The following is a 21,504-nucleotide window of genomic DNA, read 5'->3' as shown; positions in this document are numbered from 1 at the left end:
GAATGAAATTAGAGACCTATGCACAGCTCAGTGTCCCTCTTAAGTCACTCCACTTTCGCATTCACTGCTGACAGGTCTACCAGGTGTGAAACAGCCCCAGGCTGGAGGCACATCTTCTTGCAGTATTTTCTACATGTTCTTAACTGTATTGGAACTGTGATCACAGACTGGATCAGACCACTCAATGGGCCACAGTTTGGCCTGCAGGGCATCTGTCAGACAAGCCTGCTGTAAAGGATATTATACGTGGGGTTGGTTAGCTCTGTTACCTGGACAGCTGATTTGCAGTGCAGTGTAACGCCAAAAGTATATGTTCAGTTCCCACATTGGTTGAGGTTGTTGTGAAGGACTCTTTCCCCCGCTCCTTCCCAACCTCTCCCCTTGCCCGAGATGTGGTGACACTTCGGCTAAACTACCACCAGTTGTCTCGCTCTAATGAGAGCACAGCCCTATGTTATTCTGGGACTATAGTGATTCTAACTTTATACAGCATATACATTATGATATTAAAAAGCATATATATATATATATATATATATATATATATGCATACAAACATACTTTTTTGTTGATTATACACATAACATCCATCTAATTATATTGTTTCACTGGGCAGATGCCACACAGTTTCTCAAGGCCAATAAAGTATTTTAATACCCAGATGTCCATGTGCTTCAGCAGATGTACATAACCAGCGGAAAACTTACCAGTTTAAAAAAAACAGAATAAAGATGATTTACCCTTCATTAAAATGTAGCATGGCCTCATTAGATTTACATTAGCACCCTTAAAGAATATGAACAGTTGCAGAACTTGAACATGGATGCTGATGTCTTAATGCTTAATTGCTTTAGGAAACATTAAAAGGTTGCAATCATTCAGAGATCAGCGCTGAGAGCGACATACTCAAGGCTTCACTTTTATGCATTCTAATTTCTCAGTGACAGTACTCAGAGCTGTGGCAGCTTAGATCTGCAAACAAATATAAACTGATGAACAGATGGTAACTATAATGAAAGTAAACTAAGAGAAGTCCCATGAGAAGTCAATCCCACCTTGGCAGGGTTGTCAATCTTTGTAGTAAACATTTGGAAAAAATGGCAAAGTCTTTTTGAAAAGTTGGAGGAAAAGGTTTACATTACATTATAGATGCAATCAATGGAGAAATAAAAGAGAAGTTTTGCAGTTAAAGATAAAGTACACAATAAAGCCTTATACGTGGAAGGTTACTTCTATGCTGAAAGGAAGAGCCAGATTTTCCACTGTGTTTAAAAAGAAGTTGTATCTTGAATCTTTATTTTCTTTGTAATATTTTACTCTGGCAACAGCTATATAGAGTCTTGAGAGCAACTGAGTTGAATGACCAGGCATGATTATGCTGAGCTCCTATTGTCTATGTGTCCATACCATGTTTAAAGTGTGGTGCCCAGTACTGAACATAATACTGTAATGAGGCTGAACAAACATTTCGTGCAGGCTTCGTGTACTATCCTTGTTTTTGTGCTCGGCACTCTTTTCGATAAAACCTAGAACTATATGCTTTAGAAAACATTCTTTAAACCTACCCTACTGCCTTAAAATACTTACGCTTATGTATACTCAGGTCCGTCTGTTCCTGCACATGCTTTCAAACTGTGCCCACTATTTTGTTTTGCGTTTCTACTTTCTTCATTCCAAAATGAATTACTTCACACTTCTCTGCATTATCAACAATAGTTTTCAAATTCAGGCATCTTATTTGAGTCCTTTTAAAATTCTACATTACCACCTCATGGTTCACAATACTCCCAAGTTTTGTATTGTCTTCAATTTTCAAATTGTCCTCTGTACAACAAAGTCGAGGCAATTACTATATATCAGGATGAGGAAATGTCAAAGCAACAATCCCCAGGTTACTCCACTATAAACATTCCTTCAGTTAAAAAGCAATCATTCACCACTACTTTCTTTTGCTCGTCACCCAGCCAATTTTGTTTCCCTTTTATTCCATTAGCTCAAAATCTGTCATGCAACATTTCAACAAACTATAAAATGATCCCAGGTGATTTGAGCACTGGGCAAGTCAGATTTCAGACTGAAACCTGGCCTGATAGACCATGTTTTGTTTATTTCTTTTCAATGAAACAGAAATATGCAATGCTGCAGATTCAGGTTTAACGACAAAACAAAAGTTCATCACACACAATAAATTAGGATAAAATAGAATAAAGCAAACTGCGCTCCTTTTGAACTTTATTTAAATAACTGAAATTCTCCAGCCCACTTGCATCAACCCAAATCTGAGAAAGCAAATGAATAATAGTCACACTCTCCAAAGTTTCCACTCACTTTCCTTAGTTCAATTGAGTACACCTCATCCAGTCCTGGTGCCCTTCAGTATAAATAGCCTATCCAATTCTTCCTTCTTTCAAATTTAAGTGTCTGATCTGCACTGGAACTACTTCCTTAGTGTTAACAGATAAAGAATTCATTAAGTTGCTCAGCCATATCCATCTGCCTACATGCGTAAACCCCGGTTTTCATCGTTAACCAGTATCAATCCTCCTTCAAAATCACGCTTTTACTATGTGGATATATTGGAATTCCCTTTATATTAGCTGCTAGTCCCTTCTCTCACACATTCTTTCACTTCTTGCAGTTTTTCAATCCCCTCCTGAACCTTCTAAATTCATGAATATATTAGCCACCTGACATCAAGGAAATTTCTATTCAAAGACATTTATTTTAACGGTACCCAAAATACCTCGTTTTTAACGGCAATCTACTGTTTTGCCTGTCAACCCTTACCTGGGTGAGATCCATTCTTTCCCAAGTCAGATGCATTCTAACGCCACTGCAATTTGTTTTCCTCTGTTAATTATTCTTACTCTGAAGTGTTCTTTTTCCTATCACCATAGTCCATTTAAACTTTATAATACAATAATCATTATCACCTAAATTATTTCCCTCCTGACACTTGTTATGATCTCAGGCAAGACTGCCAAATTTATGTCGCAATCTATCTTGAGACCAAAAATAGACAAAATATGAGATTCCAGATACTTACTAGTAGATAAAGCCACAACATTCAATGGTTTTGAACAAACAAAATGAAACTTTATTCTACAAAGTTGGAACAGCAAGATTTGTAATATACATACAACATATGTCTCACATTCAAAATTAACCTAAGGCAAATACAAGTCACCGAAAGATTACGGTTGAACATCTTATAGCAAATAACAAACTGTCTCCAAGGTCAATGCACACCTGGATCCTGAAAATCGTACTCCAGCACAGCTCCAACTTTTCACAAACAACATTCCTCATTAAGCCAGTACTGACAGGGTACATTCTTCCCCGAGCTTTCGGCTTGCTCACCTGCACCAACTAGCTCCGAACTAGAAACAATGCTGCACCTTCCAAGTGCTAGCTTCACAGAACTATCCGTTACTCATGGGATTCTTCTCTGAGCCCCAACAACCCTGTACCAGAATTGTTCAATTGCCTTCTCAGCAGTCCACTTCAACAGTACCATTGCTTCGCATGGAGTCTGTTTCTCTCTAATTCTTACACAGTCTTATTGTGTCTGACTAACTGACAAGTAATGCTTGAACCATTGGAGAGGATTCTGAGAGACAGGATTTATGATTATTTGGGAAAGCATATTTTGATTAGAGATAGTCAGCATGGCTTTGAGAGGGGCAAGTCATGCCTTACAAGCCATATTGAATTCTTTGAGGATGGGACAAAACACATTGATGAAGTTAGAGCAGTGGATATGGTGTTCATGGATTTTAGTAAGGTGTTTGATAAGGTTCCTCATCATAGGCTCATTCAGAAGGTAAGGAGGCATGGGATACTGGGGAATTTGACTGTCTGGATACAGAATTAGCTGGCCCATGGAAGAAAAAGGGTGGAAGTAGATGGAAAGTATTCAGCTTGATGCTCAGTGACCAGCAGTGTTCTGCAGGGATCGGTTCTGGGACCTCTGCTCCTTGTGATTTTCATAATCAACTCGGATGAGAAAGTTGAAGGGTTGGTTAGTAAGGTTGCCGATGACACGAAGGTTAGTGAAGTTGTGGATGGCATGGAAGTCTGTTGTAGGTTGCAACAGGACATTGACAGGATGCAGAGCTGGGCTGAGAAGTGGCAGATGGAATTCAACATGGAAAAATGTGAAGTGATTCATTTTGGAAGGTCGAATCTGAATGCAGAAGGCAGGGTTAAAGGCAGTGTGGAGGAACAGACGGATCTTGGGGTCCACATTGTGAGATACTGTGTTATGAGATTTTGTATTATAGGCTCTCTTTATTAATTCACTCACCAGCTTGCTACATTCATTAATACTGGCTTCTTGTTTATTCATTCATAACCCTTTACTAACCAGTTGTTTTACCCAATCATTCATAAAATCGCAATTCTGTAATCTCCAAATTTAAAAACAATCTTTTCAAACCCATGACTGCATTTCCACACCTTATCAACATACAGAATAATACTATCCCCGTCAAGTCTATTAAGTACTCATGAAATATCTTTTAACTGGGCCATTTCCCTTTTAAGAAACTAACTAACAAAACAACGCTTGCATGAAATTGCATGAATGAATGAAACTCATACTGGCAAATAAATAAATCTCACCATACATCTGCAGTAATCAGTTCAATATCCTTAATTCGTTTATGACTATTTCTAACTTAGAGTGCATAGGCCTCGTATTTTTATAAACATTTACTAATTTAAAAGACAAAAGGACTGATATCTTTGATTATGCAGCAAACCAGACAGACACCCTTAATCCCATCAGAAGTAACAGCCAGCACTTAGCACATGTTTTAACCCATCTCCTGTCTCCCATGACAGAAGCCCTTCAATTCTTTGTGTACTATAGAATGGAATTTTGATATACGTAAGAACAGTGTATAAAGGGGCTCTTGTAAGAACTGTATTTCAGAATTCTATTGCCACCTCGGATTTGTGCTGTGATTGCTGAATAAAAGAGGCTACTTTTGCCACTCACCGATTCTGGTCATTATTTAAACACAATCCCACAACGCCCATAGATCCCTCAAAGTTGCTACCCAAGTTGATAGGGTAGTTAAGAAGGCATATGGTGTATTGGCTTTCACTAACAGAGGGATTGAGTTTAAGAGTCATCAGGTTATGCTGCAACTCTATAAAGTCCTAGTTAGATCCCACTTGGAAAATTGTATTCAGTTCTGGTCACCTCATTATAGAAAGGACATGGAAGCTTTAGGGTGGGTGCAGAGGAGATTTACCCAAATGCTGCCTGAACTGCCTTATGCAGATAGGTTGAGCGGAGCTACGGTTTTCTCATTGGAGCAAAGAAGGATGAGAGCTGGCTTGACAGAGGTGCACAAGATCATGAGAGGCATAGAGAGAGTGGATAGCCAGAGACTTTTTCCCAGGGCTGTCGTGACAGGACATAATTTTAAGGTAGGTTTAAGGGAGATGTCAGAGGTACGTTCTATACATAGGGTGTGGTGGGTACGTGGAATGCACTACTAGCAGTGGTACATTAGAGTGGTGCTGAAAAAGCACAGCCAGTCAGGCAGCATCTGAGGAGCAGGAAAATCTACCAGCAGTGGTAGTAGAGTCCGATACATTAGGGACATTTAAATAACTGTTGGATAGGTACATGGATGATAGTAAAATGAAGGGTATGTAGGTTAGTTTGATCTCAGAGTAGGATAAAAAGTCGGCACAACATTGAGGGCCGAAGAGCCTGCACTGTGCTATGCTGTTCTATGTTCTTCCTGGTGGATTTGTTGAAAACTTAACAACTTGACTTTTGAAGAAGGGCTTTTGCCTGAAACGCCGATTCTCCTGCTCCTCGGATGCTGCCTGGCCTGTGTTTTTCCAACACCACATTTTTCAACTCTTCCCTATTGCCAAGCAGAACCAAATGTAGCAACCACTGGAATGCAACTCAATGTGAATTAAATATTACTGACATTGAATACTAAGTTTTCTGAACATTATATAGTTTGTTGGCTTACATAGTACAAAATGGATTCAAGAAAAAAGGGACTTAATACACATTTGATCCACTTGGCCCAAACTCTTCCCAAGAAAGTCTAGCTCCGCTTCTTTTTTCATTGATCGGGAAAGATACTGAAGAAATTTATTCTGAACTAATGCTAGGAATTCTTGCCCTTCTCTACTCTTTACACTACTACTATTCTAATCCATTTTTAGATAATTAAAGTTCCATAAAAATGATTTGAACCATTAATCTCAACAAATTTACAGATACAACCACAGTGTTGATTAGAATTGTGTGTTATAATTTTGACATTAAAAATTAGCCATTGCAGCATTTCAGGAGCTAGTATTGCTGTGGGTATGTAGTCACATGTAGTACAGACTGTCTAAGGACAGCAAATTTTCTTCCCTAAAGGACTCTTGGGAGCTAGATGGATATTTACAACAATCCTGTAGTTTTAGTCACTGTTATGATCCCAGCTCATGTTATTTCAACGTAAGTCAGAAGTAAGGGCGGCACGGTGGCACAGTGGTTAGCACTGCTGCCTCACAGCGCCAGGGACCTGGGTTCAATTCCCGCCTCAAGCGACTGTCTGTTTGCACGTTCTCCCCGTGTCTGCGTGGGTTTCCTCCGGGTGCTCCGGTTTCCTCCCACAGTCCAAAGATGTGCGGGTCAGGTGAATTGGCCATGCTAAATTGCCCCTAGTGTTAGGTAAGGGGTATATGTAGGGGTATGGGTGGGCTGCGCTTCGGCGGGTCGGTGTGGACTTGTTGGGCCGAAGGGCCTGTTTCCACACTGTAAGTAATCTAATCTAATCTAATCTCTAATCTTCTGGCCTTTCATTGAAATATAAGCACACAACACTACAGATTTTGCTTGAACAATAAAACAAATGTGTGTTAACAAAATAAATGAAGATCAAATAGAATAAACAAAACTAACTACATATAAGTCAAATTCAAAGACTTCTAAACACACAGTAAAAGTATAATCCCATTAATCCCAAAACACTCCTTTATAAATTGAAATAAAAATCTGTTTTTGTATAGTATCAAATCCATTCACTATTCAGACCTTGTAGGTTTAGATTACATTCCCTACAGTGTGGAAACAGGTCCTTCAGCTCAACCAATCCACACCGACCCTCCGAAGAGTAACCCATCCAGAACCATTACCCTCTGACTAATGCAAATTACACTATGGGCAATTTAGCTTGGCCAATTCACCTGGCCTGCACATCTTTGAACTGTGGGAGGAAACCCATGCAGACACGGGGAGAATGTAGAAACTCCACACAGACAGTTGCCTGAGGCCGGAATCGAATCTGGGACCCTGGTGCTGTGAGACAGCAGTACTAACCACTGAGCCATCTTGCCGCCCCTTGAAGTTACTTGTGACTTCAACTCAGACTGGAACTGCAAGTGTCTTCTTTTTGGAATTGTTAGGCATGTAAGCTTAAATGTACTCAGCTTTAACTAAACTCTTGAACATTTTATCCCAAAACTTCTGGTCCAGGACTAACACAAACTCCTTACCCTAAGGTAATCTAGCTCACTATATCTTTCCCTTTTCAAGAGCACTTGTCAATACAGCCCCTTTTATCCAAGAATTTCATACCACTGCTCAAAGTATAACTGAAAAATAAATATCTTCCAAAGCTTTGTGTGTTTTGCTTCAACTTAAAATAAAAGTGCTGATTTTCCAAACTGGAGCTTGTTCACCTTCGTCAATCCTAAACCCTTAGCAATGTAAACTAAACGCCATCAATTTTCTAAAACCTTAGCAAAGGGCTCATGCCCGAAACGTTGACTCTCCTGCTCCTTGGATGCCGCCTGACCTGCTGCACTTTTCCAGCAATACATTTTCAGCTCTGATCTCCAACATCTGCAATCCTCACTTTCTCCAATGTACACAGAAACCTATTAATTCTAAAACTAGCGCTCAAAATTGTTTCGACAGAAATCACGATGGCTACAGAAAGACAGGATAGTTATTAACTTTTGACATACTAAAAAAACCTATGTCTTGTACTAATCCGGAATCCAAAAACCCAAACTCACAGTAAATGATAGAAAAAAATCAGTTCACATCATAAGAAACAAGTATCAGTTGTAGTAAAGTTAATTTAACTTAAATTCCATGGCTACCTTAATAGAATTTAAACTCATGTTCCTGGAGCATTTTGTCTGGTCTTCTGGGTTACAAGGGTTTGGTTAAGAAAAAGAAGGAAGCATATGTCAGGTATAGAATGGATAGATTGAGTGAATCCTTAGAACAGTATAAAGGCAATAGGAGTATACTTAAGAGGGAAATCAGGAGGGCAAAAAGGGGACATGAGATAGCTTTGGCAAACAGAATTAAAGAGAATCCAAAGGGTTCTTACAAATACATTAAGGACAAAAGGGTAACTAGAGAGAGAATAGGGCCCTCAAACATTAGCAAGGCAGCCTTTACGCGGAGCTACAGAAAATGGGGGTGATTCTAAACAAGTATTTTGTATCATTATTTTCTGTGGAAAAGGACATGGACGATATAGAATGTAGGGAAATAGATGGTGACATCGTAAAAAATGTCCAGATTATAAGCGAGGCACAATTAAATGTCTTGAAACGCATAAAAGTGGATAAATCCCCAGGACCTGATCGGGTGTACCCCAGAACTCTATGGAAAGCGAGAGAAGTGATTTCTGGGCCTCTTGCTGAGATTTGTGTATCATTGATAGTCACAGGTGAGGTGCCAGAAGACTGGAGGTTGGCTAACGTGGTACCACTGTTTATGAAAGGTGGTAAGGGCAAGCCAGGGAATTATAGACCAGTGAACCTGACGTCGGTAGTGGGCAAGTTGTTGGAGGGAATCCTGAGGGACAGGATGTACATGTATTTGGAAAGGCAAGGACTGGTTAGGGATAGTCAACATGGCTTTCTGCATGGGAAATCATGTCTCAAAAACTTGATTGAGTTTTTTGAAGAAGTAACAAAGAGGATTGATGAGGGCAGAGCAGTAGATGTAATCTATATGGACTTCAGTAAGGCGTTCAACAAGGTTCCCCATGGGAGACTGGTTAGCAAGGATAGATCCCTTGGAATACATGGAGAACTTGACATTTGGATACAGAAATGGCTCAAAGGTCGAAGACAAAGGGTAGTGGTGGAGGGTTATTTTTCAGACTGTAGGCCTGTGACAGTGGAGTGCCACAAGGATCGGTGCTGGGTCCACTACTTTTCGTTGTTTATATAAATGATTTGGATGTGAGCTTAAGAGGCATAGTTAGTAAGTTTGCAGATGGCACCAAAACTGGAGGTGTAGTGGACAGCGAAGAAGGTTGCCTGGCCTGAGAAGTGGCAGATGGAGTTTAATTCAGATAAATGCAAGGTGCTGCATTTTGGGAAAGGAAATCTTAACAGAACTTATACACTTTATGGTAAGGACCAAGGGAGTGTTGACTAACAAAGAGACCTTGAAGTGCAGGTTCATAGCTCCTCGAAAGTGGAGTCACAGGTAGATAGGAAAGTGAAAGCGGCGTTTGGTATGCTTTCCTTTATTGGTCAGAGTATTGAGTACAGGAGTTGGGAGGTCACGTTGCAGCTGTACAGGACATTGGTTAGGTTACTGTTGGAATATTGCATGCAATTCTGGTCTCCTTCCTATGGTAAAGATGTTGTGAAAGTTGAAAGGATTCAGAAAAGATTTACAAGAATGTTGCCAGGGTTGGAGGATTTGAGCTATAGGGAGAGGCTGAACAGGCTGGGGCTGTTTTCCCTAGAGCGTTGGAGGCTGAGGGGTGACATTATAGAGGTTTACAAATTATGAGGGGCATGGATAGGATAAATAGACAATGCCTTTTCGTTGAGGTGGGGAAGTTCAGAACTAGAGGGCATAGTTTTAGGGTGAGGGGGGAAAGATATAAAAGAGACCTAAGGGGCAACCTTTTCATGCAGAGGGTGTATGGAATGAGCTGCCAGAGGCAGTGGTGGAGGTTACTTTCACATAAAACATTTATACAAAGAACTTAGATTCAATATAGTACCATTCTATTCAACATGCAATAAATTTCTTGTCACCAGTCAAATTATTACTTATTCATTAGTATTCATGGTGTTGATAAAATCTAATATGTGGATAAGTAGCCTAAAGAGAGAATGGTACAACATAACAAAAGCCATCAATCTAAATTAAACACACTAATTAGGAAATCAATTTTTTTTTAAAAGTTGTGTTGCCACAGCTATTAAAAAAATTCATAACTAAAAAGTTAGGATTGAGACATTGCTCTTCAAGTTTTGTTGCTCTTTGATCATTAGACTGCAAATCCTCTTTCATTCTAATGCATTTTAGAATGTAGTTTTGGAGTTTGCATAATCCAGTTAATCTAGTTAGCACAGGAAGAATATCACATAATTTGCAAAGCATCACTTACGTTTGCCAATCCAGCCAGCGCCCACCTGAAAGAAAGGATGGAACAGAAATACAAAACTCAGAAATTCCCTTGTACATTTCAATATAAAGAAAGATGATCAATGATAAATCAAATTATGTAAAACGAGATAAATATCCTACCTCAAATAAACTGCCATTTTCTTCACATTTTTCATGACATAACCAAATCACCAAGGGAGCCACAAACTCAGGTTTCAAAGCATCCACTAATTCTAGATTTAAAAATATGACAGATCAAATCAACGACTATTTTGTTAAACCAGAAAATACAAATTAATGGCAATCATTTGAAGTGTCTCCAATATAAAGAATATCTTTATTCAATGGTCCGAAGGCTCCCAGAATCCTATTCCACCAGCAAGGAGATATGACTTTTGATCACAAATGTTCCCTGCAGTTGATGAAATCTAAATGAAAGGAAGCTTACCACTGAAATTTTAGGGTACAGACCTACACCTGAAGCATCTGCCCTAATGAGGAACAAATTAGAAAGGCAAACATCTTATTTTAGAAATGGGATTACATTTGAAAGGTAATCAACCCTGACCATTTAAAAGAAACATTATGTAGTCTTGCTACAGTCCAGTGTAGAATTGACATCTGTAGAACAGGTACCACTCAGGCTCAGTAGTAACTATGGATAAGCTATTAAATGCAGCATTGAGCAGAATTCCCAGCTTGTAACAAAACTTTAGAAACACTGCATGTCACAGGGACCAAAATCCAGTCAATCTATGTTCAGCACAATGGAATTGTCCTGCTTGCAACCCACAAACTGTCAAATCAATCTCTCAATTACTAGAATGTCTGGATAGATAGTAATCCAAAAATAGTGAAGAAATGTGGACTTAGAGATCCATAATCATTCACTCCTTCTGCGTATGGTCTTGGACTTGTTATCTAGGAAGTGATACAGTTACCTTAGAACCCGAGTAGCACTGTTTGAATAGTCTGATGCCTGGGATTGATAGATTCAATTTGCATTTCTTTGAAAGAAGAAGAATGACTAGTGACCACATTAAAACAGAAAATTCCTAAAGGGTTTGAAAAACTGGATGCTTAGACAATGATTCCTGTGGCCAGGAACATTGGAGCATGGAGAGTTCACTCATCATCTAAGCCTGCTCTGCCATTCTTGATCAAGGCTGAACATCTATCTCGATATCATGTTCCTGTGATTTCTCCTTTAATCACAGAAAAACCATCAATTTCTGTCTTTAACCTAAGCTAGAATTAGCAGTTATTGTCTCAGAATAAAGCGTGGGTATTTCAGGCTGAGATGAGAAGACATTATTTTTCATCCAAAATTTGAGAATCTTTGGAATGCAAAAGCCAAGGAATCTACAAATGATTAGTTGTACAATATCTTTAAATATTGATTTTATTTCATACTAAGAGAATTAAGTGGTGAAAGTACAGTTCAGGAAGATCAGACACGATTGCACTGAATGGATCAAAAGGCTAAATGGCTAATTATTGTACAGGTCATTCTGCTTTAATGTGCATTTCATTAATGTGAATTCGCTATAACACAATTGATGAATTAGAGACACTGTTTCTAAAGCACAAACTTTTAAAGCATGTATTGGTTATAACACGATTCTGGCCCCATTAGTTTAAATGGTGCTGCTATTACGCAATTTTCTTATAACTACCCCTTTACAGCAGAGCTGCCTGTATGTACTATATTTATTTATGCATTTTGTTATGGCAAATCAAGCATTTTAATTAAACTACAAATGTACATGTGGTATTATGGACTTATTTGCTTAATGGTAAGTTCCTGGAGAGTGTTTATGAACAAAGAGACCTTGGAGTGCAGCTTCATAGTTTCGTCAAAGTGGAGACACAGGTAGATAAGGATAGTGAAGAAAGTGTTTGGCATTTTTTCCTTTATTGGTCAGAGCATTGAGTATAGTCGTTGGGAGGCTATGTTGCAGTTGTACAGAACATTGGTTAGACCACTTTTGGGATACTGCATGAAATTCTGGTCTCCTTGCTGTAGGAAGGATGGTGTGAAACTTGAAAGAACTCAGAAAAGAGTTACAAGGATTTTGCCAGTGCTGGAGGTTTGAGCTACAGGGAGTGGCTGAATAGGCTGGGTTTTTTTTCCTTGGAGCGTTGAAAGCTGAGGGGTGAGCTTATAGGAGTTTATAAACTCAGAGGGGCATGGATAGGGTAAATAGACAAGGTCTTTTTTCTGGGGTGGGGGAGTCCAGAATGAGAAGACATTGGTTTAGGGTGAGAGAGGAAAGATTTAGAAGGGACTTTAGAGGCAACCCTTTCATGCAAAGGATGATACATGAATGGAATGAGCTGCCAGAGGACTGGAGGAGGCTGGTACAATTGCACCATTTCAAAGATATTCAGATGGGTAAATTAATAGGAAGGGTTTAGAGGAATATGGGCTACATGCTGGCAAATGGGAGTAAATTAATTTAGGATATCTGGTCAGCATGGACAAGTTGGACCGAAGAGTCTGTTTCCATGCTGCACACCTTTATGACTCTATGTCACATTTCTAAAGGGTCTTTAAGACAACTATGGTTAGTATCTTTGTCCAATCAATTCAGTCCTGCAATTCATGTTCCAATGGTAATATTAATTAAATTTGTAATTATATGGTTCACCACACCAATTTGAAAGGTAATCAAATGATTGAATTTATACTCCATATGAGTACACTCCTCAATATAACTGCCCCGACTGCAATGCTGTACTGCATTGAAGAATGAGCTGGCATTTCAATCTAAGATTCTGGAATGTGGTCAAACCCAAACTTTCTGACTCAGAAGTGAATGTTACCATTGAAATAAAACTGACACTATGGGGACTATCATCTGAAGATAACTGGATCAGATTCCTTTGATTGCTACGTGAACTTGCATAGAACAAAAGATTGGAGCAGGAACTGGCCAATCAACCGACCTCTCAAGTCTGCTTCACCTTTCAATATGAGCATAGGTGACTACTGAGCTCAATCCCCTAATCCCACCCTTCTCCCATATGGCTCAAACTCTTTAGCCACAGTACCCTACCTACCTCCTTCTTGAAAACAACGTCTGGCTTCAACCATTTTCTTTGGCAGTAAATTCCACAGGCTCACCACCCCATGGGTGAAGAAATTTCTAATCTCCATCCTAAAAAGTTTACCCCTTACCCTTAAACAATGACCCCTGGCCCTGGACTCCCCCACCATTGGGAACATCTTCCTGCATCTAACCTGTGTAATCCTATTAGAGTTTTATATGTTTCAATGAGATTCTCCTGAATTCTTCTAAATTCCAGTGAACAAAATCCTAATTGACTCAATCTCGCCTGATATGTCAGTCCTACCATCCCAGGAATCAATGTGGTAAATCTTCACGACAGTCCTTTGATAACAAATATCCTTCCTCAGATAAGGAGACCAAAACTGCATATGATACTCCAGCTATGGCCTCACAAACGGACTACATAACTGCAGCAGACATCCTTGCTCCTGCACTCAAATTCACTATGATGGTAAACACACAGGTTTTGGTTTCTTTACTACTCGGTGAGCCTGCACGCTTACTTTCAGCATGACAATACCTAGGTTTAATTGAAAATTCCCTCTCTCAATTTACAGCCTGTCATCCTATTTTTGCTATGATATTGAATAACCTCACACTTTTATGGCCTCTCATTCAACCTATCCAAATCACACTGCAATATCTCTGCACCCACCTCACCCTCCCACCCCGCTTTGTATCATCTGCAAATTTGAGTTATTATATTTAGTTCCCTCTTCCAAATCATTAGCACATATTGTAAATAACTGTGGTCTTAATACTGATCTCTGCCATGCCCCATTAGTCTATACCTGTCATTTATTGTTCCTGCCTCCTGTCTGCTAACCAATTTCCTATCCACCTGAATACGCTACTCACAAATCCATTTAATTTTCAGGTACTTTAATTTTACACAGTGTTCTTAAACTGCAAATAAACCATATGCACTGACTATCCCGATCTACTCGTTACATCCTTGAATAATTCCAATACATTTGGCAAGCATAATTTCCCTTTTGTAAATCAATACTGACTCAGTCTGATTCTACCATCTGTGTTTTTCTAAACAATCCTTGTTCATGGACTCCAGCATCTTCCGCACTACTGATGTCACACTCACTACTGGTCTATAAATTCCTTGTGTTCTTTCTACCTCTCTTTTTAAATACTGCTTACATTAGCAACCCTCCAATCTGTAAGAACTGTTTTAAAGAATCTAAAGTCTAAAGAATCTTGGAAGATGACTGCAAATGCATCCACTATTTCTCGGGCCACTTCCTTAAGTACTCTGGGATGTAGATTGCCAGCCTTGGGGATTTAGCAGCCTTCAATCCCACCAACTTTTCCAACATTATTTTACTACTAATACAGATTACTTTAGTTTCTCCATCTCACTAAGCCCGGTGTACCTTACCATGTCTGCTATGTTATTTGTATCATCTTTTGTGAAAACAGATGCAAAGTTTAGCTAGTCAGCCTTTCTTTGTTTACTAGTATAAATTCCCTAATTTCTGACTAGAAGTGACCTATATTAGTTTTCATCATTTTTTTTCTGCTTCCTTATTTTTAAAAAATCTTTACAGTCAGTTTTTATGTTCACCACAAACTTATTGTCATACTCTTATTTTTCCTTCTTAAATCAATCCTCTGGTCCTCCTTTGCTGACTTCTAAATTGTTCCCAATCCCCAGGTCCATTGATTTTTCTTGTTAAATTGCACACCCCTTTTTTGCATTTAATATAATTTCCTTCAAAAAAAAACAGCTTGACCATTGTTTTCTTTGCATCCTTCCATCAAACAGGATTAAATATTTTTTGTAGTTCACCCATACACACTTTGTATGTACGATTGTATGCCTATCTACTTTCATTCCTCTCAGTAGTATTTCTCAATGCATTATAGCCAACTCGCACTTTATACTATCAGTTTCCCTGATCAAGATTCAGGATCCTAATCTCCGAATCAGCACCAGACAGCAGCATGCTCTACCAGATTGGAGGCAACATACTATCCTGGAAGCTCATTTGCAGCCACAAAAACCTAATATGAACAATCATAATGAATCATTCTGTTGTGTTGTAAAATGAAAGCATGAATTTCATGAGGAAAAAGTGTTCAACTAACACACTTGAGTTTTTTGATGAGGTAAGAGGGGAAGTGTCTCGATGTAGTGCTCAGGGAAAGACTATTCCCTCTTTTTGGAGTTGGTTCTGCTCCTGCTGGGTATCGGGTCCTTTGTCCTGGTGAGTTGTTGTCCGAGAGTGGCTGTTGGTTTGTGTGCTGTTATGAGTCCTAGTGGTCGCAGCAGTTTGGCTGTCAGTTCAGAAATGCTCCTGATGTATGGGAGTGTGGCATGTCCTTTGGATTGTGGCATGTCCTCATTTTGTTGTCTTTCCCTAAGGCATCTGGTGATGAAATTGCGCCGGTATCTGTTTTTGGTGAATACCTTGTATAGGTGTTCTTCTTCCTCTTTTTGTAGAGTCTTTTGTAAAGACTATTCCCATTGGTGGAGTGACAGAGAACCAGGGGAACAGGTATAAACAATGGGCAAAATAGCAATGATGATAAGTTAAAAAAAAATTACATAGCATGTGGTTAGTGTCTGGAATACAACATCCAACAGTTTCATAGAAGCAGGTTAAATAGAAGCATCTAAGCGGAAATTGGATTTTTGTCTGAAAAGGAATAATGTACAGAGTTATGGAGATAAGGCAGACAATTGTAAGATGTGATTTATTCTATCATAAAGGAAGCACAAATACAACAGACTTCTGTGCTGTAATCATTTTATAAAGGCAATTAGATTAAAATAAAAGTTCTTCTTTTCTAGTTCTTTATAATTAGAATATGCTTTTCCTTTAATACTGACAATAAAATTAAGTTAAAAACCTAATTGGGTAACTGTTTTTTCATTTCTGCTCTCTCATCACAAGATATAAAGGAACTGAGGTTTTACATTCTCAACTAAGTCTTCAGTAGGCATACTGCAAAGGTTTGTGGAACTTAATTTCACTGGGGAATAATGTAATACCAGCTGATACGCAAGATGAATACAACAGTTGTGTCTATTGTTCTGTCATTTGGATTGAAGGACACAAGAGTAGGGAATTTCACTGTATTGAACCTGCGCTGTGCAGATCTGGGAATACATGATAGCCATGTAAATGCACTAGGATGAAAAACGTGTTTATTTTCTTAGAAATGACATTCCTAATGGTGAAACTGAAACCATTAATTGATTATTACTGCTGGATATCATCACATTTATGTCTGTTATCCATAGACTAAGTATTCTCATGATACCTACCTTGAGGCAGAACAGTCTGAGTCAATCTGGAACCAGCTGTTGGCGCAATAGTATTACACTGGATATTATACTTTTGACCCTCAATCGCGAGAGTATTTGATAGACCCAACAATCCAAGTTTTGCAGCACTGTAATTTGCTTGCCCAAAATTGCCATATATTCCAGAAGATGATGCAGTCATAATAATTCTGAAAAAAAGTTACAAAGTAATTCTCCTATTTCAACTGTGAAGTTTAGTAGAAAATGAAGTGGGTAGCTCAATAAATAAAAGCAAATTACTGCGGATGCTGGAATCTGAAACCAAAAGAGAAAATGCTGGAAAATCTCAGCAGGTGTGGCAGCATCTGTAAGGAGAGAAAAGAGCTGGCATTGAGTCTAACCAGAGCTTTGACAAAGGGTCAGTTAGACTCAAAACGTCAGCTCTTTTCTCTCCTTACAGATGCTGCCACACCTGCTGAGATTTTCCAGCATTTTCTCTTGTGTAGCTCAATAGATGAGTGCCTAAATGTCTATAAAAAAGCAAACTTTGATCTTTTTACCTGCCATACTTTTGATTCTTCATGTGATTCCATGCAGCTCTTGTGACCTTGAATGAGCCCCTCAAATGAACTCTATGAATTAAATCTTGAAAAAAAAGAAAGCTTATTTAAAAATTACTAGCCCAGTAACAAACATGCAATAAATAACATACATAGGCAAAAGAGCTGAAGTCAAAGAAGGTAATAATCAATTTATAGAAGGCTCTGATCAGAGGAGAATTACAAGTCTGATGGCCCCACATCAAGTGTGAAGACTAAAATTTTAGTCTTTTCAGCCTAAAAGAAGGCAGCCTAATCATGAAAGTACAATGGCGTATAATATAATTAAAGTAATAGCAAAGGCAAAAGCAGAATATTACTTTGTATTGAATAGTGGAAAAGGGTCAAGGGAACATAGATTCAAATTGCTTTTACTGTATTAAAAATGGCTTTTATGATTAATAACATGAAGTTCTTCTTGCAGACAGTGATTAGCTCTGGAATTAACTTTAAAGTAGAGTACTAGATGTGAGCATTCAATCTATGCACGAGATAAGGTGAAGCCATGAAGAGGTGCCTGGGAGGGGCTGTAGGACCTTCCTGTGTGGGTGATGTTTATTTGCACCTTTTTTAAGAGTTTATCTCAAATAAGATTAAAAATTAAACTCAAACATTTTGATCCAATGCATAATAGTCCTTAGCACTAAATAAATTAATCTTAACTTTAAATAGAGGCAGCACAGTAGCTCAGTGTGGGGAGAAGGTAGGGGTCTCGATCTGGGCAGGATGCTCTTCGGAGGATCACAGAGCTCAATGGGCCAAATGGTCTCTTTCTGCACTGTAGGGTCTCAGTGATTCTATGAATTCTACACAGCCAACCAGTCTTCCATTAGTATGATAATACATTTGTCACATATATTCAACGAATTACAATTATAATTTTGCTCTCAGAAATATTTCATAAAGTAGGAACTACTTAATGTCTACTAATAAGTATATGATTAATATGAAGATCCCACAATAACACCAAATGATCTACACAGTCATGCACAGACTATGGAACAAATTCCATTTGATTAACTGAAGTCATTATGCTAATACATTGCACACATTTAACTCAAAATGCAGCTCTCAGCTTACCCCAATCCAAGTCACTTGTTCTTGCAAAAGAACGATCTCTTAAAATCCTGAAAAGGTGGAGAAAATTGCACTTAAAACAGCACTAAAAAGAGCAAGTGCTGTGCTACTCTACAGGAGACACTAGGACAAAAGCCTTCGATATTTTGCTGGGAATATTCCTTGCTCTGCAGTATGAATGGGAGGAGGACATAAGGTCATTCAGAAGACAGCAAATACTTCAAAATGGAGGGAGAGAAGCAGCATATACAGGATATTGTTTTTCCACCAAATCCATCAATGGCACATTCAAGATCTTGTAATGAGCCATTGTGCACCTAGCAGTGCACTCCATGTCTTCAGCGGAAGTCGATGTGTGGAGTTTCATGCGCTACTCTACAAAAATTGAATCCAACAAACACAAAGTGCAAACATGTAAATGTCTGCTTAGGCATCTCCAGTCTTATTCAAAATACATTCATTTGTTTCAGTCTGTGCTAAAATCTGGTTTTCAAACAATCATGTCTTATTGTTCTAACATTTCTTTTCATTTTTTTATCCAGTTAACCAGTGGCTTATTGAAGGATAACAGTATGTTGAATATCTTTTAAAAGAAATTGAATAAATATTATACTCACCCAGCATTGTTAACAACAATATCTGAAAGAAATAAAATCAGAATCCGGTCTAAAATGGTAGACTGTAATAATGTAGCAACCCATTTGTTAAAAGTCACTTATCAATAACTGAACTTTATATTAATATTTTTGAATTTTTATAATCAAATACTAGCCTCAATATTAGCTTTTAAAATAAGCACTCAGCTTTAGATCCATTTCTTCTAAAAGGTGAAAGACTGGGAAATGCTATTTTTAATGTTTATCTGGACTCCCTGTACAGAAATCTCAAAGTTCACAGGTAGACACAGCAAGTATTTAGGAAAACAAATTGCATTCTAGCCTTTACTGCAAACAGTTGAAGTATGATAGTAAGAAGTGTTACTGCAAACATTCAAGGTCTTTGTAAAATCACCCTTCAAGTACTGCATACAGTTTGACTTCCTTGCCCAAGTTTTAGGAGTGCAACACGGTGGCACTGTGGCACAGTGATTAACATTGCTGCCTCACAGCGCCTGAGACCCGGGTTCAATTCCCGCCTCAGGCGACTGACTGTGTGGAGTTTGCACGTTCTCCCCGTGTCTGCGTGGGTTTCCTCCGGGTGCTCCGGTTTCCTCCCACAATCCAAAGATGTGCGGGTCAGGTGAATTGGCCATGCTAAATTGCCCCTAGTGTTAGGTAAGGGGTAAATGTAAGGGTATGGGTGGGTTGCGCTTCGGCGGGTCGGTGTGGACTTGTTGGGCCGAAGGGCCTGTTTCCACACTGTAAGTAATCTAATCTAATCTAATCTAATCTAAAAATACACTGGACTGCTGCATGGCATTAACAGATTGACCTTTGAGGGGAAAATGGATTAGACTCAGAACGGAATCTCACCAGGGATCAGCCAAGAATTAGTTTCAACAAGTTTCATGGAGGACTTTTCTCCATGAGGCCCAGTGTGTTTTCTCATCCAAATTCACCTCCAAATTGATTAGTTTTGCCCTTCCTTCACGATTTTCAGTCACTCTACATCCCAGCATTCTAGCTCTAAGCCCTACATTTGAGTTCTCCATCTTCCCTCCTGCAGAAATGAATCATGATAACATTTTTTGACTTTTAGTGAACCCCCCAGGATTAACCAAGACTCATCCCCTTTAGTGACTCAGCCAGACAACCCCAAACAATGAGTGACCAGATCCCAGATATATCTGTGCAGCTCTTTCATTTTGTTCCTTCAGTTGCCTACACTGATTGCATTAGAACCACAGGGCTGATCACAGCCCATTCCCCACTGCAGAGCTGTGGATTATTCCCCTTGACCTACTGTGTCAGGACCCTGAAGAGAATATTCCTGGAGGCTTAGACTCGACTTTGAAATATGGCCATTTGCTTGAAGCATGTCCAGTGCCTTTAGCAAGTATCATGCTGGCACATGATGCAGGTATAACAGTTTCATAGCAACGTATTGTACAGAAATATAATCAATCATGCCCTTGACTGATGACTCCTAACAACCATGACAAGCTGCTTGGCTTTGGGTATGTGCTTAACAGCATGGCGAGGCATAAACAGTGAGAGCCTTCAAGGTCAGGCTAAGGAGCCAAAGCACAAAAAGGCAAGGCAGGGATGCTATCAGCATCCAGGTAAGCGTAAAGCGAATGAGCTTTAACAGATCAAGTTGGGGCACTGATTTATAGCTTTGTTCAGTCCATGAGCTGGGTGTCATCCTTAGTGCCAGTGTGAACCAAGGTGCACCATTAAAGTACAGAAGCATACTGTAAGTGGTTCAGAGATGTTAATGATGCAGTAAGGCTGTTGTTAAATGCCAACATTTGTGGACAAAGCGTGTATGTGGTCACTGACCATTGAGCATGCCTTCAGATGTTGAAAATTGATGTCCAAAATAAAGATCCTGAAGAAAAAGCATCAAGCTGAAATCGCCAGGCAAGCAATCTAGCTTTTATTTTGGGAATTCTCAGCAACTTTTTTTTAAATCTGATAAGTAGGAGAACGTATATTTACAAGGTAAAACTAAGTAATAATGAAGGTGACAAAAAGCAATAATTTGCATTAATAGGCCTCATGCCACTATACAGTAAGAATCTCATCCCAACCTCCAGGACTTGGTTCAAAAATGCAACATTTTGGTCTCAATATTAAGAAAGGCCTTGCTTAATATCTCATTCCATCTGCTGAAAGTTTTCGTTATAGCCACGTCTTTCAGGGAAGATTCTGTCCTAGGTCTATATTTCCCACTGTTTGAAGAGTGAAAGATGATCTCATTGAAATAAAAGAATTATTTAATAGAATGGACAAGGTGGATATCAAGAACATTTCCTCTGGCTGAGGAATCTAGAGCTAGTGGTCGATGCTTCAGACTAAGAGAGTTGGCCATTTAGGACTAGGATGAAGAGCAACTTATTCACTTCATAAATGATTCATAGATTTTTAGATACTGTGGGAATCAAAAGATATTGAAGGGGGCAGAGACAGTAATGAATGAAGT

The 21,504-nt window shown here is 39.0% G+C and overlaps 1 protein-coding gene across 1 annotated transcript in view; it reads right to left on the bottom strand.

Annotated features, from left to right (window-relative positions):
- Positions 1-21,504, bottom strand: part of hsd17b4 (hydroxysteroid (17-beta) dehydrogenase 4) — a 134,510-nt gene that overhangs the window by 97,405 nt on the left and 15,601 nt on the right. Inside the window, exons 5-10 of the mRNA XM_060844657.1 lie at positions 19,038-19,059; positions 18,424-18,470; positions 17,305-17,389; positions 16,766-16,953; positions 10,547-10,638; positions 10,407-10,431 (exon numbers count right to left, since the gene is read on the bottom strand). Of these exons, the coding sequence (XP_060700640.1) occupies positions 10,407-10,431; positions 10,547-10,638; positions 16,766-16,953; positions 17,305-17,389; positions 18,424-18,470; positions 19,038-19,059 (459 nt within the window). The remainder of the gene's footprint in view (positions 1-10,406; positions 10,432-10,546; positions 10,639-16,765; positions 16,954-17,304; positions 17,390-18,423; positions 18,471-19,037; positions 19,060-21,504) is intronic.

The sequence above is a fragment of the Hemiscyllium ocellatum genome, chromosome 2 (genome assembly GCF_020745735.1).
Source record: "Hemiscyllium ocellatum isolate sHemOce1 chromosome 2, sHemOce1.pat.X.cur, whole genome shotgun sequence".
In the NCBI taxonomy this organism is placed as follows: domain Eukaryota; kingdom Metazoa; phylum Chordata; class Chondrichthyes; order Orectolobiformes; family Hemiscylliidae; genus Hemiscyllium; species Hemiscyllium ocellatum.
Note: the sequence above shows the minus strand (reverse complement) of the source record. Positions and strands in the feature narration are given on the sequence as shown.